This window comes from Natator depressus, chromosome 2 (genome assembly GCF_965152275.1).
Source record: "Natator depressus isolate rNatDep1 chromosome 2, rNatDep2.hap1, whole genome shotgun sequence".
Classification (NCBI taxonomy): domain Eukaryota; kingdom Metazoa; phylum Chordata; order Testudines; family Cheloniidae; genus Natator; species Natator depressus.
In genome coordinates this window covers 70,377,653-70,396,977 of record NC_134235.1, presented here as the reverse complement: position 1 = coordinate 70,396,977, position 19,325 = coordinate 70,377,653, and the positions used below count along the sequence as shown (strand labels likewise).

General features: G+C 40.1%; 1 protein-coding gene across 2 annotated transcripts in view; it reads left to right on the top strand.

The window, feature by feature from the left end:
* Positions 1 to 19,325, top strand: part of SNTG1 (syntrophin gamma 1) — an 814,219-nt gene that overhangs the window by 584,678 nt on the left and 210,216 nt on the right. For both annotated transcript variants that reach the window (XM_074944402.1, XM_074944401.1), the window contains 2 exons: positions 8,615 to 8,671; positions 17,372 to 17,429. In XM_074944402.1, coding sequence (XP_074800503.1) covers positions 8,615 to 8,671; positions 17,372 to 17,429 — 115 coding nt within the window. The remainder of the gene's footprint in view (positions 1 to 8,614; positions 8,672 to 17,371; positions 17,430 to 19,325) is intronic.

The following is a 19,325-nucleotide window of genomic DNA, read 5'->3' as shown; positions in this document are numbered from 1 at the left end:
CTGGCAACAAAGATGCCAGTTGTGATGGTGATTTTTGTAATGTGGATACCTGTCAACTAGGAAGAGGACTGAGACTTCCAACTCTTTTCACAAAAGCCACCAAAAAGCCATCAGATAGTGGTAACTTTGGTTCACTTCCAGCTTGGACAGCTTTTAATGAATGACACAGAACTGACTGATCTAAACAACTATTATCTAGAGACAAACCAATCCCCTCTATTTATCTGCATCTATTGAAAAATGTGACTCATTATAACAGTGTATTGGAACTGCTATTTACTAGGCCAAATCTGAAAGATCAAAATACCCTGCCTGTTCTCATAGAGATTGGGTCTTTTCTTTTATCAGACAGTCTAATGACAAAAAGCAACACAAAACTTCTCAAAAGCCAAAGCATCATTAATTAGTATAGTGTGTGAAAAGCTTTCTCAGTGAGCATCAGGTATTCAGGGACAGACTGACTTTGTGTTTTTTCTTTCCTTTGTTAGTTTTGTTTTTAAAAAAACTAAGTACTGTTTGTGAAAGAAACTGGATTGACAGTTTCGGCATTTTGGGATGTATACGTAGGAGCATTGCCAGCAGATTGAGGGACGTGATCATTCCCCTCTATTCAGCATTGGTAAGGCCTCATCTGGAGTACTGTGTCCAGTTTTGGGCCCCACACAACAAGAAGAATGTGGAAAAATTGGAAAGAGTCCAGTGGAGGGAAACAAAAATGATTAGGGGGCTGGAGCACATGACTTATGAGGAGAGGCTGAGGGAACTGGGATTATTTAGTCTGCAGAAGAGAAGAATGAGGGGGGATTTGATAGCTGCTTTCAACTACCTGAAAAGGGGTTCCAAAGAGGATGGATCTAGACTGTTCTCCGTGGTAGCAGATGACAGAACAAGGAGTAATGGTCTCAAGTTGCAGTGGGGGAGGTTTATGTTGGATATTTGGAAAAACTTTTTCACTAGGAAGGTTGTGAAGCACTGGAATGTGTTACCTAGGGAGGTGGTGGAATCTCCTTCCTTAGTGGTTTTTAAGGTCTGGCTTGACAAAGCCCTGGCTGGAATGATTTAGTTGGGGATTGGTCCTGCTTTGAGCAGGGGGTTGGACTAGATGACCTCCTCAGGTCCCTCCCAACCCTGATATTCTATGATTCTGTGACAGCCCTGGAGTGATGTGTGCCTTTTTAAAAGAACTCTGAGAAACTGAGATGATCAATTCTAGCTAAGGGCCTATGCTGTAGTAATGGCAATTATATTTTGATGTGAGAACAAGCAGAGGGCTGAATGATCAGGTCCATGCTGGCCAATTTGCACTAATTATACAGCACATAGCAGTCTAGGCCAATCACTCTCCTTACTCAATGTAAGTGTGGAGGAGCTGGAAGCTCCACTATGCCCAGGCCTCCACTGGTATAATAGGGGCCATCTGTCCCACAGAGTCCACTCTCAGACCCTTGCCGCTTAGCCTGCCTCCATGTTGTGCGAGTTGAGCAGAGATGATGAGACAAACTGGCAGCATCACAAAATGGAAGTAGCTGGCAGATCTGAGCACTGCTCTTGGCCATGGTCATAATCCAATGGTATAATTATGTATTTAATTTTAAAATATTACAAGTGACTTGTGCCCAAGATGTTCTCGGATTAATTGTGAAGTTTAGAGTTTATGGGGACGGTGATTCTTCAGGTTGAGGAATCCGAATACATGCAAGCAAAAACAGGACAAAAATTCAAAATGAGAACATTTAAAATGTTCCTTTTGAAGCATCTAGTAAATATTTCACTAAACAGACAACATGAACATTCAATTCTTGTGTAAAATTGTAGTGCTAGTAATGATAGGCAATAAATCCACTGAAGTATGAACACAGAGGATTTTAACTTCAAATGCCAATCCAGCTTTGGCTCTGCTGCTGTTGTCAACAGGTCCATTATATTTGTTTTGTTGTATTCTTACAGTATGTGTGATATACTTTTTCTTCTTTTTAATTATCTTTTTCTGTATTATTGCCATGAACCCATTTTTTTCGTCTTCGAATCCGTTATCCTTTCCCCACATTCTTGTTTTTTCCTTCTCTTCCATGCACTCTTATTCATCACCCTTCCATGTCTATACACATTCACTATGAAGCTAACCCTCGTCTTCATTGTGAACATAAGGGAAATAACACTTAAGGGTGTGTATTGTATTCAATCATGTAGGGAGAATAACATTTCCACCATAATCACCAGTGTCCCAATTTGAAAGCATCATTTTTGTATCTTAACATGAAAGATATAGCAGGGAGAATTGGAGAATCAGTTATATAAAGAGCTCTGGAATATTGTGGTTCTTCAGTCCAAGTAAAATTCAAACAGTACCTTATAGGCAAATTAACAGAACACACTAGATTTACTGGCTCACCTTGCAGGAGTTTAATACCCAGAAAATGTTACTGTGACAAAATTCCTGCTCTACCTTGGTGGCTCTTGCGCTTATTGGCAGATTTGCTCAACTTGGAGCTTCGCGGCTGCCCTCAGCTTGGCCGTTTTTCTGAACCCACAGTCCAGGTCGACTCCTCCTGTGTCTGACCAGGAGTTGGGAGGATTTTGGGGAAACCCGGGCCCGCCCTCTACTCCGGGTTCCAGGCCAGGGCCCTGTGGAATGCAGCTGTCTAGAGTGCCTCCTGGAACAGCTGTGAGACAGCTACAACTCCCTGGGCTACTTTCCCCATGGCCTCCTCCCAACACCTTCTTTATCCTCATCATAGGGCCTTCCTCCTGGTGTGTGATAATGCTTGTACATCTCAGTCCTCCAACAGTCCACTTTCTCACTCTCAGCTCCTAGTGTCTCTTGCTCCCAGCTCCTCACACGCACACCAGAAACTGAAGTGAGCACCTTTTTAAAACCCAGGTGCCCTGATTAGCCTGCCTTAATTGATTCTAGCAGCTTCTTGATTGGCTGCAGGTGTTCTAATCAGCCTGTCTTAATTGTCTCCAGAAGGTTCCTGATTGTTCTGGAACCTTCCCTGTTACCTTATCCAGGGAAAAGGGACCTACTTAGCCTGGGGCTAATATATCTGCCTTCTATTACTTTCCTATAGCCATCTGGCCCGACTCTGTCACAGTTGCTAATTAATAATTACTATTGAGAACCAGCTAACTGCTGTCTTAATTCTTTTCCCAGAGTTTGTTCCCCACATCAGTTACAGATTCATGTGAATACTCTTATATCAAGTACATAATTATTAATATTAGAGAACAAGAGAAGATTTGATAATTTATTTTATTAACTAATAATAAATGCGATCATTAGTATAGGAATATATTTCATTTCAACGTTTGAATATTCCACACTTCAGTTACCCAATATTCAATTTGTTTAACATCCGTAAGTTGCCAACTGAGACTGTCTGCCATGCAAAATATAATCTTTTTTTACTTACCTGGTGCGCTCATTTCACTTTCCACTCTGGCTTGTCTATTTTATTCATGGGTTGCATCTTTTCATAACCCTAGACTATAGGTACTCTTGTTTGTACAATACCTAGCAGACTGGGTCCCTGGTCCTAATTAGAGCCCTTAAATACTACTCTAATAAAATAATAATTCAGTTTCAATAAGCTATGTGGGCAATATTTTCAAAAGTGACTGATAATGTGGTGTTGGTGCCTCAATTTTTGGCTGCCCATCGTGAGACACCTTTAAAGGAAACTAAGTTTTTAGAGGGTTGGTGGTCAGTACTTTCTGAACATCAGGCTCCATTAAAGTGTCTCAGTCTGGGTACCCAAAATCACTAATCATTTTTGAAAATCTTGAGTTGCTAGGACTACTTCACAGGCAGACATTTAAACAACATGTGAATCTCTTATGCTTGTTGTGACGGAGTCTCCTTTTCATGGGTAAACTCAGTTCTACAAGTTTACAAAGAATATTGTTCAAATATCAGACTTAGCTCTCATAGGTTTTCCTAGACCTGTGAAACTTTCATGACACATTAATCTGTGATGAATAACTAAAAATTATAATGTTTCTTGCTTCAACATTATATGTTTCTAGTATAGGTGTCTGTCTGACTTATGGATAAACATGAGTCCTTTCTTGTGGTTTCTGCAATCTTCATCTTGCCCACAAATTCACCTTGTTCCCTTGGATACTGCATTCTGGCTGTTCTTCACTATCTGAGAGAGGCAGGCAGGGGTATAATATAGAACAGCCTCCAGATGTAGAACCAGCCTGAGAATGGGGAAGCCAGAAGCCACTGATTTGCAGCCTCCTAACTCTGTTGTGCCCAGCAATTACTGCATGTAGCACACAGTGTAGACCATTATACGCATTCACTCTAAGTTACTTGTAAATAGCATTGGTTTAATTGGGGGGGGGGGCTGAATTTCTACTACAGTTTCCTCTTTCTCGTTCTGCACTTACTTACATTTTACTGTGGGCCTACATATTCCTTTGATACTTTTGCTTTCTCCATTAGGACTAGAATCACTTCTATGAAGCTACTCCTGTTTATGCTACTGGAGGATCTGGCCCTTAATTGTTAGCTTGTCAGCCCTAATGTCAGCCCTAAGAGGCATCCACAAAATACATCTATACTCTTAAATTCATATGCATAACTTAAGGCTTTAGTAGCTCAGTAACCACAAGTTATGATAATCTTCTATTTTGGAAACCTTAGTGTGCAGGACAAATTGCAAGTTAGAACCAGAAAGAAAACTAAACAGAATTACACCAAACAAAGAAATAAAAACAAATGCAAAAAACAGCCTCTTTTGGGTTACTCTGAGTTTTATACTACTCAGTCCATGAAAAACTACTAGCTATTCATACCAGTCCTTCCAAAATTTTCCATTAATTCTCCTGATTTAAATAACTTTCAGTTTGCAAACAAGTCAACCTTAATTGCACTCAAACCATATCTCCCTTAACAGTCGAAATTTATGAAGTGTCGTAGCTGTGTTGGTCCCAGGATATTAGAAAGAAGGTGGGTGAGGCAATATCTTTTATTAGTCCAATATTTTATTATTTATTGGACCAATAAAAGATATTATCTCACCCATCTTGTCTCTCTGAGCAGTCCAAGCCCAGTTCTTGAAACAAAAGTTCATTCAAGAATCCCGCATGCATCGGGTTCTTCTTAACATGACCCCAGTTAGTTTTTTTTTCCCCAAAGTTTAGCGTTCATTGGTCCTAAATCTGTAACAGTCAGTTTCAGAGACAGGCAAACTCACTTGGTCTGATTGGTATAACAGGGCTTTTTGTCCTAGACAATACTGGAAAAAACACAAGACACTGGGAATATGGTTTAACTAGGCTGTAACTTTATTAAGTAGCTTATCTGGGAACTATCCACCAATTACTCATCCAGTACAGGTCATCCTTTCTTTGTAATCCATGCTATTTGGTGGGGCCTGCCATCAACCCCCTGATCCTCACGCTACACCTGGTCCCTGTGCTATTTCAGTGCAGCATATTAGCCTAGTTTGGGTGCAGTGGATCCACTAAGCTTAGGCTGCAGTTTCTCTCCAACCCATCAGCCACAGAGCCCATCTCCTCCCCTTCTCAAGACACAAGGAGGGGTGGGGATTTACAGTCCTTAAAGGGCCAGAATTTTTCTTTCCCCTGCTGGTCCACACACACCTCTAAAGCTCTGGAGGGTTGTGGGAAGCATTTGCAAAAGATATCCATCCCAATTTTGCAGGCTGAAGAGGTTTGGATAGGTTTCTGATGAAAAACATTCAAATATTCAGATTCTTGGTCAAACCAAATCAGCTTGAAATCTTTTGATATTTGCCTGCCCCTAATCTTAAATTTGTTTTTTGTATAGATCTTGCTTTCCCTTCCATTTATTTATTTTTTACAGAATTTTGTCTATCTGTGTCGGAAAAAAAGGTGTTTTTGAACTGGGTTCTTCTCCTGATAAACATTAAGGACTGTCTTCAGAAGAAAATATGTCCAGTTTCCTATCAGATGCCTGTGTGAGATCAAACAAGTCCCCAAATACTGTTTTGTTTTTCCTGTTTTGGTTTGGTTTGGGTTTTTTTTTGTGGCTTTAGTGACCCTGCACATGCTTATATAATGAGGAAGCCAGAAAGAGCTTTCAATGATTTTAACACTAAGAAGGTGGACAAAACGAGTCACAGATATGTTGGAGAACAGTTTTTCTATTAGGCTTCTTAAAGGTGTAGTAGAGTTCATTTAAAATAATACAAAATACTGCCTTTTAAGAATTTATTCTGCATAGAGCCACCATTTACCTTAGACCACTAGTTCACTAAGAACAAACTTCCTGCAACAGAAAAGATTTCTGATGAGTGAACGTTGCAAATTAGCAGTTTTCTGAGGTAGATTTGTTGATTTCCTCAGTTATATGTACTCCATCCTCCATTTATTATAAGCAAATAATCTCTTATTTGCCATTTCCATTTATGAATGGCAGTTTTATGGGCTGGAGTTTTTATTTTAACTTTGAGGGTTGGAACCAAGTGGTGTGAATTTATTTGTAATATATATTAATTTTGTAACATAATTTATTAAATAATGTTTATTTTAGGCTTTGTACACTTTTATATAAAAACATTTAGAAGAGATTTTCAACCAGGCCTCTGTGCATGTGACAACTGCATAGTTACAAAAACTAGAAACAGACTGTGTTCTTTAACATCTGATGACTCTGGTGATTGATAGGAAAGGAAGTGGGGGACAACAGAAATACCACAGTTGATACAACGTGATATACATGTGAGTAATCGCACTGGATGAGCAGTAATGCCCAACAGATCACACAAATGGAAAAGCTAAAGATGAGGAGTTCTGGCCCAGATTAGTTTTTGTTTCTATGTTATCCTTATCAGGTATCTCTATAATGTCTTGGTGTCCAAAGGCTTTTTATGAGAGCAGTTTGCTGGCTTAAATGAAGTAAGTTTGTGGACTCAGCCCAGTTCCTAGTGTATGTGTATTGGCATCATAAAAATTACATCCTAGTGAGAACTAATTGACACCCAAGAAGGCAAACTGGGTAGAGAGGCCAAAGAATTAATGGGTTTGGATAATGAATTATTCCTTCATCCCTAGAGGTGCTACCTAACCAGGAGAAAGTCACAATTATAGGGCAGGGTAGGCAAGTGTGTTTATGCTGTACCTGGTTGTGACTAAATACAGGGGTATAGTCTTCAGGCTTGCAAGCCAGCATATATCACTGGAACATTTTAAAAAGTGTAAACAAAATTAAATAGCCTTTACCCAGAGATGACAAAGCCCTGGCTGGGATGATTTCGTTGGGGTAGGTCCTGCTTTGAGCAGGGGTTTGGACTAGATGACCTCCTGAGGTCTCTTCCAACCCTAATCTTCTATGATTGTATGATTTTATGATTAACTGATGTTAACACTTTGGAAATGAGAACTTACTGTGTCAAGTATTAGAAAGACGAGGTGAGTGAGGTAATACCTTTTTGTTGGACTATATGTAAAATATTAACATGCAGGATTCAATCCATCCCTGCTGTCTCCCCATCCAATACAATGGATTTGCTGATGACTGTTCTTTCTATACTTACATCATTCACTTTGATCACAAATAGAGAATGTACGTGGCATATGTATTTCCCCCAACACCCTAAATTCAGTAAGTCCAAATTCTCAATGATTTCAGTATGTTGACCTTACCTCACACATCATTCCCTGCCTTCATCTGTCCACCTGTGGGGAAGGAGGAAAAGCAGTGGCTCTGTAGAGCCTGCTTCCCCTCTCGCATCATGAAGCGTTGCCTTATGTCTCTTTACACCCTTGCATGGGCACAGAAACAAGCCTGTAGTTTGGCTCTTTATTTAGGCTATTGCCAGATTATTTGTTCTACAGATTAGGCAGAAAGCAGTGATACTAGGAGACCTATTCACTTTGCAGTGTATGTGTCCTAATTTTATATTATATTTATATCAAATAGACACACACACACACATAAATACAATAAAATCATAAATACACATATGGATATATACATGCACACATACACAGGACTGTGTGCATGTGTGTACCTATGTGTGTGTTTATAATTAGATGTGGCTTTTGAGCTGTGAATTTTATACACTCATAGATGTAAAGGCATCAGAAGTTGTGTGTACATATATATATGCATCTCTGTGAATGGTATATGTGTACAAGTGAAATATAATGGTCAAAATTATGTAAAGTAGCTAATATTAAATGTTATCCCAGAATGAAGATGGGCAGACGAGCCTATAAAATATTTCATACTTGTCTTTTTTTAAATATACATAAGCAAGACTAATGTATAAGTCTGCAGTATATAAGCTCTATACATTGAGTTTTAAGAAAGCATAATGCAGGGAAAATGTTGATGTTATGTTATAAATATTGATTCACCTGTTACTCAGGCAAGATTATTTCAGTCATTGCTGTTCATTCAACAGTATCATAAAAAATGAACAAATGAGTTTTAGATTGGGACAAGAACTCCACGTTTTCTCTTCTTGTTTCACCTGCAGCATGAGTTTCTTGGGATTTGACAGTTTATTATGACAAGACAGGATATGTGGGGGATGTAAACTATTCATAAAAGAGTTAATGTAGGTATTGTGGCAGGAAATATTAAAACTAACTGAACTTGATTTAACTTTTTCAGGAAAGAACGGTAACAATTAGAAGACAAACTGTAGGAGGATTTGGATTAAGTATAAAGGTAGTATGCTTTTTTTGTTCGTTTTATTTTTCCACAGGTTGCACAAAACATGTTTTTGTCTTCTAGTTAATGTATTTTAATGAAGGCAAATTGTATTTCACAGTACATGAAACAATAGCACAAACAAATTCTAAAAGGGTTAGTTAAAATATTTATTTACTGTCACAATAGGCAATCAGTGGAAACATTGCCTGGTGGAATGGAATGGATGGAGGTCACATCCCCTTAAGATTGAGGATGGGGGTCTCTCTAATAAGATTTTACATGAAAATGAAACAGGGTATGCAACTGCACCAGACTGTTCTTTTGTTCAAAAATACTCTAATTCAAGTGCTTGTTAATGAATGCTAAATTACAGTGGCAGGCACAGGGAACCGCTAATGAGTTCATCATCAATTCTGTTACAAATAATATCACATTAATTCACTTTTAGTCATTAATAAGATGGGAAGTGTTATTGTTTCTTCATATTGTTTATTTTGCTGTAGATGAGACAACAGCAGCAATTTATCGAGCAACTTTATTTTCTTCATTCCTTAGGAAGATTTAAGGGACATTAAAGGCCTGTGTGGGCTCTTTCTAAAAAGAGAGGGAAAGAGTTAAGCATTTTGAATACCTTACTTCAACCTTGAATCACAGTGTAGGTAATATGTCATTAATTTTATCTTTATTCTAAACACAGCACTCTTCAGCTTTAAGATAGCAGTGGAGAAAATCAAATATACTATGTATGAGTGCAAAAGAGCCTTAAGTTATGCATATGAATTTAAGAGTATAGACTTATTTTGTGCATGTCTCTTAGGGCTGACATTATGTCCCAGAGAAAGAGAGGAATGTGCCCTTCCTTGTATTGTCATTGATAATAAAATTGCTGAATAGAAATATTAGTTCTTAAAATGTGTCTTGATGCTTTGCTTTTATCTTATTGACCCCGAAGGACCCCCCCACCCCCACATGGAAAACTAATTGCTATTTTGGGCCCCAAACTGCTTATGAACTAAGTCAATGGCAAGCAAGTTGTTCTCCTGAAATGTTATTATGTGTTGTTGTTTACTCAATAATCATAAAGTACGGCATGTCATTGTCAGGTTACTAATAGGGATGAGTGAAATTGTGTTGCTAGTATAAGAAAAAAAACAGTACATGGGCCTAGAAGTCAGGATTTTTGAGATTTGGAAGGTGAACTTTGTATGAAAACTCACGAAAACAGGTTTTTTTTTTTTAAATATACAGTACTATGAAGTCACTTGTAGAATGCAAAATTTGGGGGTGGATAGGTTGCAATAATCTTATTATTTAAGTAACAGGCAAATAGTAACAAATAAAATAACATTACTGAACATAAGTGAAAGAGTCCTTGGGAAGTATGTTATCTCCACTGAAATATGTACATTGCTCTCAAGGAGTTTTCCTGGAGAGTACACGACCGTTATAAACTACTAAATGAAAAAGTTCTACTTTAGAAAATCTGGAAAGTTTTGATCTCTAAGCTTGTAAGCTCTTTTGGGCAGGGACCATATTGTTGTTGTGTTTGTAAAGTGCTTAGCCCCAGTGTGTCCCAAGCCCCTGATAAGGCCTCAAATTGCTAGTGCAATACAAATAATAAATAATAATCATATGCCAAGGGAGTTGGAACAAATTGTAGTAAAGTTGCTGAATCATGCATTTAAAATACAAAAAAATATTTTTTTCAGATTATATAACATATTATGTTTTATTTGTATCACACAGAGAATGTCAATCAGAATTGACTCTAATACAGGGGTGGGCAAACTTTTTGGCCTGAGGGCAACATCTGGGCGGGGAAATTGCATGCAGGGCCATGAATGTAGGGCTGGGGCAGGGGGGTTGGGTGTGCGGGAGGGAGTGTGGGGTGCAGGGAGGGGTGTGGGGTGCAGGAGGGAGCTCAGGGCAGGGGGTTGGGGTGCAGGAGTGGTGCGGCAGGGGGCTCAGGGCAGGGGATTGGGGCATTTACCTTGGAGCAGCTCTGGGGTGGCAGCAGTACACAACTAGGCTAAGGCAGGCTCCCTTCCACCCTAGCCCCGCACCACTCCCGGAAGTGGCCAGCACCATGTCCCTTTGGCCCCTGGCGTGGGAGGGGGGCACAGGGCTCTGCACGCTGCCCTCGCCTGTGGGTACCTCCCTGAAGCTCCCATTGGCCACAGATTGCCATTCTCAGCCAATGGGAGCTGTGGGGGGCAGTGCCTACTGGCGAGGGCACCGCATGGAGCCGTCTGCGCCCTCCCCCCCCCCCCCCCCCGGGGCCACAGGGACGTGGTGCCGGCCACTTCTGGGAGTGGTGAGGGGCCCGCAGTGACACGGGGGTAGCAATCCCGCAGACCGGATCCAAAGCCCTGACAGGCCCGATACAGCCCGTGTGCCGCAGTTTGCCCACCCCTGCTTTAATAGCTGCTAGCTGATGGTCCATAATTTCAGACTAGAAATAGGACCTGTATTTTTAAGATAGGGACATTAACTGCTGGAACAATTTACAAGGAATATAGTGGATTCTTCTTCACTTGAAGTCTTTAGATAAAGATTGCATGGCTGTGTGTTTAAAAAGCTTTTGCTCAACCACAAGAGATGGTCTTGATGCAGAAACTCCAAGGCTGAAGTCTGTATTATGCAGGATATCAGAGTAAGTGACCAAAATGGTCCCTTCTGACTTTAAAATCTGTGAACTGCAGCCCTATTATATAACGTAGTTTATAAACATATAGGAAGACAGAGAGTCATATGATTCTTAGTTTAAGAAGACAAGGGATGTAGAGAGGGTTGGGATAGGGATACAGTCAAACATTATATGCACACATAGCGAGATAATATATATTTTATCTATGTTTGATAATGAATCAAATATCTCCAGGACTATACCAAAATGTTTCTCAACTTGATCTGGAATATTGGTATTCCATACAAAGGTTGCTGTCTATCTAGTTATTCTTCTTCCTGTTGGTGGACAATAGTGTTTTTCCATGACTCCCACACTTTTATTAGCCAACAGGTGAGAGTAGGTAGGATTCTTAACTCTTTTTTTTAAAGGTGTGCTTTAGTTCTTCCTGAAATACAGATAGAAATATTGACAACATATCCAAAAATCTTCTATTCGGACCCAACTAAAAGTAAGAAACTTTGGAAATCGTATGAGATCATGTTCTATCCTGTGATTTCCAGGCCTATCCTTGAGCCTTGGACAGCTACTGACCATTCGTGTTTCCCTTCATCTGTGGTACAACACAAAGATCCTTCTAACCACATTGATTCATAGATTTTAATATTTTAAGGCCAATAGGGACAAGAATGATTATCTCGTCTATGGGAATAACACAGCCCACAGAATATCAATCAATAATTTCTTCATCGAGCCCATAACTTCTGTTTGAAGTATAGTATATCTTTTAGAATGATGGTTAGTCTTAAATTTAAGACTTCAGGTGATGGAGAATCCACCACATCCCTAAGTAAGTTGTTTCAAGGTTAATTACCCTAATGGTAAAGAATTTGCACCTTATTTCAATCTGAAATTGTCTAGCGTCAACTCCCAACCACTGGATTTCATTATACTTTTTGCTGCCAATTTTTTTTAAAGCGCTATATACTATGAAAAATCTTTTCTCCGTATCCGTAATGGTAGAGCATGACCAACTCATCTCTGAATCTTCTCTTGGATAAACTAAATGGAGCTTCTTAAGTCTTTCACTATATGGCATATTTTCCTGGCCTCCAGACAGACCTTTTTCTTATGAGCAGAAGGAAGATAGGTTATAATCCCCTTGGAATGCAGTGCTCCTTGCCTAGCTGTTGGTTAGTAGTCTTTGGGGAAAATCTCCCTCATTGCATTACCACTGGTGCAGCTCCACCAACAATTGCAATAGAGGGAGAATTAGTTTAGCTCAGTGGGGGACTGCATGAATGACTAAGTTCTTCTCAGTGTAATAGCATAAGAATGAAGCTATTTTTTCATATTTATATTGTCTACTTCTGTAGTTTTGACATCACTTTGAGATCAATTGTTTTATGTGCGACTAAAGGAAAGCTGATGTGTTTCTTTGCAGGAATGCAGACCCAATTTCTCCTTAGACCTTGGACCTGATCATGATGTCAGTGAAGTCAACAGCAAAACTTGAATTGACTTCACTTGGAGTAGAACTGGGCTCCTTATGTAGTCTCTGAGGTCAATTATGTGAAACAAACTTCAGTCAATAGTTCAGATGGATTTATTGTCTAAAACTTCTAAATCTCCTTCCAAACACCCATTAATAAATAATTGTGATAAAGGTTGAGCCCGGAGTGAGATTTAGAGATTGATGAATGAACTGTAGAAGTTCGGTCATGTTTTCATATCTTACTGAGAAGATTAAATTGCATAGATTCGGAGAGATATGTTGTGAGGTGTATAATTTTGAAAGAACATTGTGCTTCTCAATAACCTGACAGAGTGTAGCATTATCACTGAAGGAGGCAATAAAATTGATAGTTCATTAAAGACATTAAGCCTTACAGTTATAATATTACTCCTGGCTCTCAGAGACCTGTACAATATTCTTTCCTCCCTTGTTTTGATTATTCTTTTTTACCAAATATTCTGCATAAGAAGGCAGCTGAGTATGAGTTTGTTAACTTAAGGAGGTGTTTGGGGAAGAAAATGCACATCACAACAGACTAGAGACCAGTTATTAGAATGATTTTGTGGGTTCAATTGTGCCTGGCTCCAGGCCAGTGGCACTAGATCGCACAAAGCTAGCAGAGCTTTGTTCCAGTCAGAAGATCCAGCCTCGTGTTTCACAGAGCAGGGAGAGAAGTTCATGCTGAACCTTGTCAAAGAGCATATTAACAGCCATGCTCCTCACTGCTCTGAGGCATTATGCCCCAGGCATAATAACCCCAGTAGCTTCCATGGGTTGTTACTTACAAGTAGAATTTAAACCTATATGTTTGTGTTGATCTACTAGGGAAGTTTTGGGGAGAATCAGGGTCAGTATTGCAACAGCGTCTAGCAAGATGCCACATGGAACATCTACAGATTTCCAAAATCACTTACAGTATAATCTGATGCACAATATTATATATGAGAGGCTGGCCATTTCCCATCTCCTTTGAGATTCTTGTCTCTCATACTATGGGGCTATACCTCCTTTGACTAGCCTTTAGGCTGGTGTCCTCTGGTGCCTGTGCCATGACTAGGACACAGAGAGGGATGTTAATTGTTAAAGGTTGGGATAAAATTTGTTGAAGCAAGTGGGTGTAACTGTTGCCTTCATTGAAAATCATAGAAACAGGTTTATGAATAATATCAGTCTGGAGGTATTTGAATAGGTGTGTATGCGGGGAGACAGCAGAGAAGCATACAGAAAGAGAGAGAGAAGGAATCTGCAGACAACCTAGACAAGCATTGTGTGTGGCTCTGGGAGAAGCCGAGAGAGGTTCTGGGTCAGGTACAGGCTGAAAGAGGCTTATAAGAATGAGCAAGGAAACTGTCTCCTGTTGTTTGATTCCTCCTATGTTCAGGGAAACAGCACTTTGTAAATAAATCAATCAAAATTGCATCAGAGAAATACCTAACTCCATCACCAATTTCTCCTTCCAGTTGGAACAACTTACAAGGCCTAACATGTTTGGCCTGCTGCTCAGGCCAAAAGGAGTAATATTATTTTACTCTCTGAAGTATTGCTTTATGCTCCTTTAAGCACCTATTTATATAGTGTTAAACAAACAAGTTGTAGGATACTGCAAGGCCAGGTCTGGCTGGTCCAGAGGCAGCCTCCCTCCTCCCTGTGGACCAGTGCTTGGGGGAGGCAGGCAGGCAGGCAGGCAGGCAGGTCAGGCTGCTGTGAAGGGGGAACTGATGAAATATCTGTGGCAAAGGAAAACCAAAGTCCTAAGCACTGTGCCTCAGCCCTAAGATGCACTGGGCGCAAGGGCATGACTGATTTTCTGTGTACTCGTTTTGTCGAGGTTCCTTCCCCACTCTGAACTCTAGGGTACAGATGTGGGGACCTGCATGAAAAACCCCCTAAGCTTATTCTCCCCAGCTTAGGTTAAAACTTCCCCAAGGTACAAACTATTTTACCTTTTGCCCCTGGACTTTATTGCTGCCACCAAGCGTCTAACAAATATATAACAGAGAAAGAGCCCGCTTGGAAACGTCTTTCCCTCCAAAATCCTCCCAAACTCTACACCCCCTTTCCTGGGGAAGACTTGATAAAAATCCTCACCAATTTGCACAGGGGAACACAGACCCAAACCCTTGGATCTTAAGAATAACGAAAAAGCAATCAGGTTCTTAAAATAAGAATTTTAATTGAAGAAAAAGTAAAAGAATCACCTCTGTAAAATCAGGATGGTAAATACCTTACAGGGTAATCAGATTCCAAACACAGAGAATCCCTCTAGGCAAAACCTTAAGTTACAAAAAGACACAAAAACAGGAATATACATTCCATTCAGCACAACTTATTTTATCAGCCATTTAAACAAAACAGAATCTAATGCATATCTAACTAGATTGCTTATTAGCCCTTTACAGGAGTTCTGATCTGCATTCCTGCTCTGGTCCCAGCAAAAGCAACACAGACAGAGAGAATCCTTTGTCCCCCCACCCTGCAACTTTGAAAGTATCTTGTCTCCTCATTGGTCATTTTGGTCAGGGGCCAGCGAGGTTATCCTAGCTTCTTAACCCTTTACAGGTGAAAAGGAGGCCAAGGAGGGATTTAAATGTGTTTACCCTTCCCTTTATATTTATGACACATGTAAAGGAGGAATATGGGCCGGGGGAGTTGCAAAGGCATTGGTAGTGAGTGGTTTTGAGGTTGTGGAGAAAATTATGTGTGCATGTAAGTGGCGGTATTTGAATGTGAGACCTGTAAAGTTAGCTGACTTGAGCTGGGTTTTCTTAGCCAAAGAAAGCTCTATTACTTTTGTTGATGATGATGATGGATGAGAAAAACCTCAAAGGATATTTAAAACATAAAGGTGTACATTTATTTAGCAGTTTTGAACAGTTCAACTGAATCCCTGAACATATGTGAAATCAAGGAGGGGTTCGGTTCTCTATTTACTTATTGAACCATCAGCTCACACATATGGCAGTGTATGCATTGTGCGTACCTGTAGCAGCTTCCCCCATTCATTGGCAGTAGAAAGCATGGGGATTCCCTCCTTGCATCCAGTTGCTAGGGGATGTCTATGGGTTCCCTAGCTTACAGTCAAAGCCTGAAGAAATATTTGTGTTCTCAACCACTGCCAGAAGCCTTAACCCTCTTCTACTGCTCCAAGAAAATTTCAGGCCACTTCCCATCATTGTCACAATGACACATTTGCATTTTTGAGAATGGAGATGATAGTGTCTCTTACCTGGCAGCTCCTACTTTTGTCTCCACCTCCAAGGAAGCTACAGATATGAAGAGAGACCATCTGGCTATTCTGGGAGATGGAAGTCAACAAGACTCAAGAGGGCTTGGAAGAGGAGAGGGATACAGTAAAAATTGTTCAAGGGACATTGCCCCAAATAAGTTGGGTAACCACGAGGAAGGGCCAGTGGACTTAGAATGCAACATCTGGTTCTCATTTCCATGCTTATGCCACTGGACCATGTTATTCACATAAGAGATCAAAGTAACTGCTCAGTAGAGGAGACCACTCACCTACAGACATACGTAGCATCCCTAGGCCATCAAGAGTCGCCCAGATGGTAATGCTGTGTCCGATAGCTGTGAATTAGTCTGGGGTGATCCTCAAACTTGAGGGACCCAATGCAGTGGGTGTCATGGGTCCCTTGGTGTTGTTGAGGGCAAAGTGATGACAAAGTCTTTAGGCAAAAATGACAGTGACAAACTGTCAGTTTTAGTGATTTGAGTTGCTTTCGGTATTAATCAGATTTACGTTTTTAGGGTGACCTCCACAAAGAAAAAAGCAAGAAAGTTATGATTAGCCTTGACCTTTGTAGAAAACTTCCAAAATTGGCCAGGGTAGGACCTGCAGTTTTGGGGTTGGAAGCCCCCAAATTTCATCTCTGCCTACACTTGCCTACTCTTCGTTCCTTTACTCTCTCTCTCTTTTTTATTTTACCTTTATTTTTAATGTTAGTCATAGCACCATACAGGTCTACAAACCCAACAGGAAACACTGAGTGAAACAGTAAAGCTGAATGCTTCTTTATACTAGATGGTCCAGTTTGTTTTCTTTAGTGAATACCTGCTGCTCCATTACATAGAGCCCCCTTTTTTGTTCCTTGTACTTATTCTACTGCGGGCTTACTTTTTGTGTGCAGTGACAGACATAAAAAAAACAAAATCTGGTGTCCAAACCTCTTGCTTTTTTGCCTTTTGTTTGTCTGTTTCTTGCCAGCATGAAAATAAAAATTATCACAGCATGGTTGCCATTACAGCATTATGCCCATTTCCCCTTGTATAACATGGATTTGATATACTAATTTGTAGAAAATTTAGAGAAACCTACAGTGATTTTTATTTTACCTTTATAGACTATGGTCTATCATTCAGTTAACAACCTGCTCAACTGATTTTCTGTAAGGCAATAAGTAACTGATTGCCATCCTATTAGAAAAACAGAAAGAAAGCTATTACACAGAGGCAGTGCATTTTATTTGTGTCTGAAAAATGCACAAGATGCATTTGGGGTTATAAACATATTTATGAATGAAAATAATTTCAGTGATATATAATTGTTTTCTAATTCTAGGGTGGAGCAGAACATAATATTCCAGTGGTCATTTCCAAAATTTCCAAAGAACAAAGAGGTAGGTGCCTAATAACAGGTGCAGTTTTATGGCTTCAACCCATTACTTAAAGCAGTGGAGTATTAATTTGAGGGGGGGGTAGTGTTGACTGTTTTGAGATATCATACTGCAAATTGTTCATAACTCTGCTTTGATGTGTCATTTGTGTATGTGTGACATAATGAACTTTCTCTAAATTAAGGTTGCCCAGTAAAGTGCAGAATGGGGGCCAATTTTTTATGAGTGAAGATATCTTTTCACAATGAAAACATGCAAAAAAATCATACTTCTGCCATTTCTCCTAATATGAAAATGATCTTTTTTTTATTTTGCTAAAAGATGATGATCCAGATTGTGGTTCTTTTTGCATCCCTTATCCCTCTGGAACAGATACCCACACTGTGGGCAGTGACATGGGGTTGGGGAAATAGCCTACACAGAGCTGTTGTAGGTTTCCCTGTGCTGGTTGGCTTGGGAGTGGGCAGTCAGGGATGGGAAAGGGCAGAGCCTTAATTCTGTCCCCTGCAAAACTGGCAGGCACCATAGGCAGCATCATGTTTGGTGCTGACACAAATTATGCATAGAAAAGCTGTCACTGGTTCAGGACTTGATGTTGGCCACCCTGGATCTTGGAGAGGTGTAATTTTGTGGTTAAATTCCATTTTTTGAGGGAAAAAGAGACAATGTTCTCTGCTACACTGTTTTTTTTTTTTCATAAAGTGGCAGTGGTGCAAAGCTGGTGGAGTGAGTCCCACAGAGACAGATTAGTTGGTGGAGGGCAGATGATGTGATCAAAAATATATGATAAAGTAATTGATAATTGTGTGTGTGTGTAAGTTGTTTGTATCTTATATACATTTGTGTGTGTGGGGGGGGGAGATGTATAAATAATAATATGGTGTTATGCTACCTACACCTATCTATTAAAATGTCATCAACCACAACAGGGAAAATACAATACTCTGTATTTAAGTTTAACCTAGTATGTTAAGGAGGAAAACATTTCCTATACTTTTTCAACTAAGGTTTCTTGAACTGCATTTGCAATATAAGCCTAAACATATACAGTGTTAGTGGTGTGGCAACTTGAATATTTTTTAAGCCTTAGGAAACTAGCTAATTTCCAGGGTATCTTTCCTAGGGAATATCTGTTCTTACCAAGGTGTCCACTTGGGGGTGCCCTGCCCTGGATGGGTGATGTGGGGCTGAGTTGGGGTTCTAGTGTGGAGGAAAACCTTTTTCATCCACCTGAAACCCATGACTCTTATGCTTTGCAAACCTTGTCCATCCCTACAGTTCCTTTCCAATCCCTTCTGAGGCCAATGAACAGGAAGATAATGGTGGGTCTCATCAAGTGCTGCAGAGGCCAGACAAGATCCAAAGTGACACTGAGAGAGGAACTCTGGGGGAAAAAAAAACAGGTTTAGTGCATGAGGCCACTAGCCCATGTGTTTTCAGGAAGGAAAGACCCTCATTTTCTTTGAAGAAAAGAAAGTGATTCTATTGGTAGAATTAAACATCTGAGATACTGAAAATTAGGGACATGGCTATTGTTTAAAACTTTTCAGTTAAGCTTTAAGCCCCATGGCCTGGATCCACAAAAGGGAGAATTGCAAGGCCTATCTTTTAGACACACAGAAGAACCACAGCAATACAACTGTCATCCACAGAGCCTGTGTTAGAAACCTAGGCTCTCTATACAATGAATGGGGCAGATGCCTAAGAATGTGATCCACAAAAGCCAGCAGGGAACTACCTAAGCTAGCCAATGTGAGAGGCTAAGGAAATGGATGTGTCGTAAACCCTGCCCCTCTCATGGAGATAGGTACCTAAGTCCAGGTTGCAGAAGGATGACTATCTTTGCATGTGATTTACCACCAGGAACCTTTCTGCTGAAGTCAGAGGCCTTAGGCTTCT